Consider the following 6,060-nt stretch of genomic DNA (forward strand, 5'->3'; position numbering starts at 1 on the left):
CGATGCAACACGCACTTACGGACACACACTTCTCCAATCACAACGAAGTCCAAAAATGGGTGGATGAATGGATCGCCTCGAAAGACACCGCGTTCTACGGTCGTGGGATTGCCCTGTTGCCAGAGAGATGGGAAAAAGTAGTAGAAAATGGAGGAAATTACTTTGATTAAGAGTGCAGAGAGAGTGGTGCAGAGTGTGATGGCGTATGGGGTTGGAAGAAAAAAGGAGAATTAGAAAGGGTAATGTTAAACTATGTGAGGTGGATTTTTAGTTTAGACTTTTGTACGCCGAGGGCAATTCTCTCTCTTAATTATGAGGGAATTGGTAATCTGGATAAACTGAGGATAGGATGAGAAACAAGGGCAAGAAAATATGGAGAAAGGACTAAAACGGGTAATGTAGGAAATCTTGTCACGAGATGTTGGGAGAAAAAACAAAAGTTCGGTTGGGATGATATATGTATATGGTAGAGAAAGAGAGAGGTATTGTAATAGAAACGGCTGTGGGAAATAGAATCCAGAGAAATGAGTGGTCACAGGCTGGAAAGCTTAGAAAAGGTTTTAATTGGAAAAGAAAGGGATATACAGAGGCAATGGGAAAGGAAAAGAATTGAAAAGACGGGAGTAACAAGAAACACAAAGAGATAGTTATTGGTGGTAGGAGAACTGAATTATCTAAAGAGCAAAAACTTTGAAACGAAGAGAGGAGACGAAGTGAGAGCGTTAATCAAATTGAGATGCGGAAATTTAGAGGAGAAAAATTAATATTGATTAAGAGAGGAAAAGGTGTGTTTTTTTTTTGTGAAACAGATGTAGATAATATAGAACACTATGTGAAAGAATGTAAAGAGGTGAGAGGAAGATTTGAGGAGTTAGGAGTAGATAAAGAGGAGATATTAAGGAAATTATGGGGAGAAGATCTAAACGAAACAAAAGGAAGAGTTTTAAGAAAATTTTAAAAAGATAAAGAAAAGAAAAGGAAAAACGAGAGGAAGGAACAAGAGCTAAAGAATAGTGAATAATATTCGAAAGAAAGATTGAGGATTAGAAGTTTAGGCTTAAGTAAAAAAGAAAGAAAGTAATGTAGGTGGAGCTTAAGTCGAGGTTAGTAAGTTAAGATAGGGTAAATAGAGACGAGAGTTAAAAAGAGCAATTAAGGTAATAAGAAAAGCAAGGTAGGAGATAAACAAAGGCTGTGAATAAAGGCTGTGATTTTAAAAGATAGTTAAGTAGTGTAGGACAAATAGAGTAATACGAAATAGGAAGGATAGACAAACGAGAGGTGAGCGAAAAGTGGAACAATGGATGAAGGAATGAGTTAAGGAAAACCAAGTCCCCTTCTTGGCTTGTAAATATGCTAAAGTGAATAAAATTCTATTCTAGTAAACTCCCCACATGCCTAGTGGCCATGACCGCTGCATTTGGTAGTCGGTAAAGCGGTTATGTGCTCTTATTCAATAATCTTTAATAATTAATATTTCATTAACTATTATAAAAATTGCAAAATGATACAGGACTCAGTTTAGTTCACTTGTATATGAGGTTACAAGAGTTACTGGACACCCTGTATATATATATGTCGATATATTTTATTATATTAAAAATTATAAAATAAGTATCACTGATTGAATATCTTTTACTAAGGTTGCACAGATAACTTTTAACCTGTGGTATCGATTATCAGAAGTTCTTTATCAGAAAAATAGCGATGATCTTAATGCCGTATTTCGACCTCGTATTGAGAGATTGATCAGTGCCCTTTGTAGGCATTGTCAAATGGAACCAGACCATGTCAGTATATTTGCTATCAAAATTTTGTTAAATAATATTTTACATGAAGTAAAATAGATAATTATAGGAGAATTATGTATTGATTACCAGTTGGGTCTCGTCGAAGAAGGAGGAGGAGGAGAAGAGTTTGCTGACTTCCGAAATCGCGTATCGGATTTGATAAAAGATGTAGTGTTTGTAGTTGGAAGTAGTCACTGTTTCCGACAAATGTTTTCATCGCTGACCGGAGGACCTGGCCCGCAAGGTCAACCTATACATACACCTACTTGGGACTCGACCGAAGCCGCACTTTTTATAATGCAGGCGGTGGCAAAAAACATTTTACCGTACGGTTCTTTTTATATTTGTTATGAGATATCTAAAGATTAAATATAATAGTGTTTTCGTATAACAGAGAAGAAAATGATGTGGTTCCGAGAGTGGTACAAGATATTCTTAATTTGCCGGAAAACACTCATATAGCCGTACGCTATACTAGTATTCTCCTCTTAGGCGAACTATGTGAATGGCTAGATAGGCATCCACAATTATTAGGTAAGACTTTGATAAATACTTATCATGTTCGGATATTTCAATGGCATTCATATATACTTTGTATTATTTCAGAACGTGTTTTAAATTTCCTCTTATACTGTTTAAATCAAAGGGGTCTAGGAAGTGCTGCTTCGGGTGCATTATTAAGTATATGTACAGCTTGTCCATTGCACATGACAACGCATTTCTCTGGACTTTTGCAAATAGCACGTTCTCTTGACAATTTTGCTATTAGTAATGACGCAGCTATTGGCCTACTAAAAGGTGGGATAAAAATTTTATAAGCTATGTTACAAAGTGTACGCGATTACGAAATATATTATACATGATCGTATTATATATTGATTAATTATTTTATGGTAAACTGAATGAAAAGCACTAATTGTTACTGCAGGAGTATCGATCATTTTGGCGAAATTACCACACGAGGAAATTATTCCGGCAATAACAGAATTGTGCCGCTTTCAAGCAAGTTCTCTATGGACGCTTCTGGCAAATAGACGTCAAATCGAGAGAGGAACAAAGACTGATCCTGTGATATGGCTGGATAGATTAGCTGCTATATTTAAACATACTAATCCTCAAATCGATGATCCTAATAAACCTCATCCTTGTGAAAGCGTACTTACTGAAGTGAGTATTACTAAAAATTTAGAAGCAAAATTCTTTACATGTGTTAATAACGTCCATTATGTATATTTACAGATGTGTTGGCCTGTATTGTCCAATGTATGTGAAACATATCAACAAGATGTGAGAGTCATGGAAAGATGTTGCCGATGCATACGTTTTGCGGTACGCTGTGTGGGCAAACAGTCTACCCAATTGCTTGAGCCGATTGTAACACAAGTAATGACTAAGATTATAATACGATATTTAACATCCCAATTATACTATTATTAATGCACTTATTAAATACATACTTCTCGTTTTCTTTTTTCACAGATCGTACGGTTGTATACAGTACATAAACATAGTTGTTTCTTGTATCTTGGTTCTATATTGGTGGATGAGTATGCAACCGACTCAGAATGTGTACTGTTAAATATGTTACAAGCTTTCATCGGTCCCACTTTTGAAATTCTTGAACAAGAAGATGGTTTAAAAAATCATCCTGATACAGTCGATGATCTATTCAGGCTCTGTGCCAGGTATTGCGATGATTAATACTATCACTTTTATTGAAATTTTGTCTGATGTTTCATTCTTTTTATACAAAAGGTTTCTTCAAAGAGCTCCTATTCCTTTATTATGTTCTCTTGCTATCGGGAGCATTGTAGATTGTGCTATAATGGCTTGCAGTTTGGATCATAGGGACGCTAATAGTTCAGTAATGAAATTCTTTTATGACCTTTTACATAGCGGCCGCAGTTATAAGGTAATTTTTTGTGAATCTATTAAATGAATATTGAAATAAAATCCCTCTAATGTGTAATTCACATAGATTAGCTCCAATTATAGGTTCTATTTTTTTTCTTTTAGGACCGATCAGACTACACGATACGACGACAACTGGTACAAAATATATTGAAAGAAAAAGGCCAAACATTAGTCATAAAGTTACTACATGCTTCAGTGTTTGAATTATCTTCTTACATGCTGTCTGATGTGGCGGATGTTATTATAGAACTTACCCGAAACGCAGATGTATGTATTTTATTATAGTTTTTATTCTATATGTTTCGCATTTTACATGGAGAAATCATATTTTCTATCAGGTCATGTCAAAATGGTTGGAAGAAGCTATTAAGACAATGCCATCGCAAAATGCAGGCGGAGCTCTTACAGCAACACCCGAGCAACTACTTGAATTTCATTGTATAATCACAAGGTACGTAATATACACCTTTATATCAATGCAAATATAAATATCGGAAAAATTCATAGTAATTTTTACAAAAAAATTAATGTTCATTTATTTGTTTATAAACGATTGGTTTAATACCTGCTTAGATTATTATGAATTTTTTAGCAATTCACAGAACTTAATTGATTTATTTTTCATAATATTTAGGTCAGAAACACCGAAAGCCGTCACAAATGCTCTACGAAATTTTGCGCGCCTGTATCGCTAATGCATTTTAATGTATATTTACATTGTTAAATTCCTTAAAAATTATTTATAAGATCTTCCAGCAAGTTTCGATTATGACCTCTCGAAATAACAAAATTTACTATGGAAATCTCGACGCTATACAAATATATTAGGAAAAAGGTACGAAGATTTTTTTATGTTCTTACTATCTATAGCTATGTTTGCAAACTACACACACGCGTGCGCACGCACGCGCGCACACGCACATACACACCAGCACACACATGTATATATTGTATTTGAATATAAAATGACTTTTATAAATATATATCTCACAAAATTCTTTATTCTTCTTTATATATTTATTTTTATCAACTTTAATTGTTATGTATTTATATTAGAAACACATCTATACATTAGTAGATATTTATTATTAGCATACACAAATATTAACATAAAAGAAAAAAAAATTTTTTAATTTTAATATGTTGATGAACTCTTCGAACAATTTTAAATAGAATATAAAAATTAAATATTTTTTTGCAGACATACTATAAATAGTAAACTTACGAAATCCCTTAACACTAGAACCGCGGCGATTTGGGCCTTCTATTCAGATCATCGACATCTAGAATGGACCGCTGATGGCAATGGTGGGGGTAGAAAGACGATTAGAGTGAGCGGCAGGAATAATAAGATCGTTCTTTCTCTGTTTACTGTTGTTTCTAACTAGCCTGATTGGTTGTTGGATTAACAACAACCAATCAGGCTTCAGTAAAAGATGTTCGCTGACGAAGATCCCCCACTCCGCCAATAACGAAGCTAGCGTTCAACGCTCTTCGCTAAAGCCCTCTTATCTTTTCATGGAGCGAAGTTTCGCATGGAGAAGTTACTCCCGCTATGCCGTGAATAAAGGAGCGTTGAACAAATAATTCCAAAAATTGACCAATCAAAAAATGCTTCGAAATATTTGGCCAATCAAGTGAGCCTTAATCAAAATCAGCGTTGCTTCGCTCATAGTTGGAAAGTGTTGAACTTTGAGCGAAGCTACGCATTTTCGCACATATCGACGGAGTGGGGAGTCTTCACCAACGAAGGTTTGTTCGCGTTGCACGCTCCAATATGCTCCTGTTAATTCCAACGCGCTCCAATACGTTCGCGTCACCGAAACCAATATGGCGACTAGATGTTCGCGTCGCGTTAAGGCCTTTTTATGCGCAGCACGCTGCGGCAGCAAAAATGTCACGTGATGCAAATTTTTCATATAGTGTTTTCGGCCCGGCCAGGTTTACACCAACCCGGGTTGGATTAATGGCGTTTTGTGCTCTCCTATTGGTAGAGCGGGTGATGTCAACCAATAGGAAAGATTAATCCAACCAAGGTTGATGCAAACCCGATCGGGTTGAAAACGCTGATAATTGCTTCCGCTATATTTGTTGCGCATGAAAAGGAATATCGACAATAGCATATGTATTAAAGTTTAACCTCAAATATGTGTCTTTTATTTGCTCAGCCCGAAAATTAATATGAAAACTTAAAAAAAATAAAAACCTGTGATTATATGGCAACTGTTAGTGCAGTTACAATTTGGACAACTACTATTTCAGGTAATTATTTAGAATTTAGAATGTCCCCATCACTTCAAATCTTAATAAAAATATACTCATTGTATGTACTCGTTGTAAATGTACTCAATTTTCA

General features: G+C 35.2%; 1 protein-coding gene across 2 annotated transcripts in view; it reads left to right on the forward strand.

Annotated features, from left to right (window-relative positions):
• The window catches only part of Tnpo-SR (transportin 3), a 10,083-nt gene extending 5,445 nt beyond the window's left edge, over positions 1 to 4,638 (forward strand). For both annotated transcript variants that reach the window (XM_018501913.1, XM_018501914.1), the window contains 11 exons: positions 1,644 to 1,790; positions 1,881 to 2,116; positions 2,185 to 2,324; positions 2,397 to 2,588; positions 2,719 to 2,957; positions 3,030 to 3,173; positions 3,270 to 3,475; positions 3,546 to 3,702; positions 3,807 to 3,971; positions 4,043 to 4,155; positions 4,339 to 4,638. In XM_018501913.1, coding sequence (XP_018357415.1) covers positions 1,644 to 1,790; positions 1,881 to 2,116; positions 2,185 to 2,324; positions 2,397 to 2,588; positions 2,719 to 2,957; positions 3,030 to 3,173; positions 3,270 to 3,475; positions 3,546 to 3,702; positions 3,807 to 3,971; positions 4,043 to 4,155; positions 4,339 to 4,399 — 1,800 coding nt within the window. In that variant the 3' untranslated portion in view covers positions 4,400 to 4,638. The remainder of the gene's footprint in view (positions 1 to 1,643; positions 1,791 to 1,880; positions 2,117 to 2,184; positions 2,325 to 2,396; positions 2,589 to 2,718; positions 2,958 to 3,029; positions 3,174 to 3,269; positions 3,476 to 3,545; positions 3,703 to 3,806; positions 3,972 to 4,042; positions 4,156 to 4,338) is intronic.
• Positions 4,639 to 6,060: the final 1,422 nt, after the last annotated feature.

This window comes from Trachymyrmex cornetzi, unplaced genomic scaffold (genome assembly GCF_001594075.2).
Source record: "Trachymyrmex cornetzi isolate Tcor2-1 unplaced genomic scaffold, Tcor1.1 scaffold144, whole genome shotgun sequence".
Taxonomy (NCBI): Eukaryota; Metazoa; Arthropoda; class Insecta; order Hymenoptera; family Formicidae; genus Trachymyrmex; species Trachymyrmex cornetzi.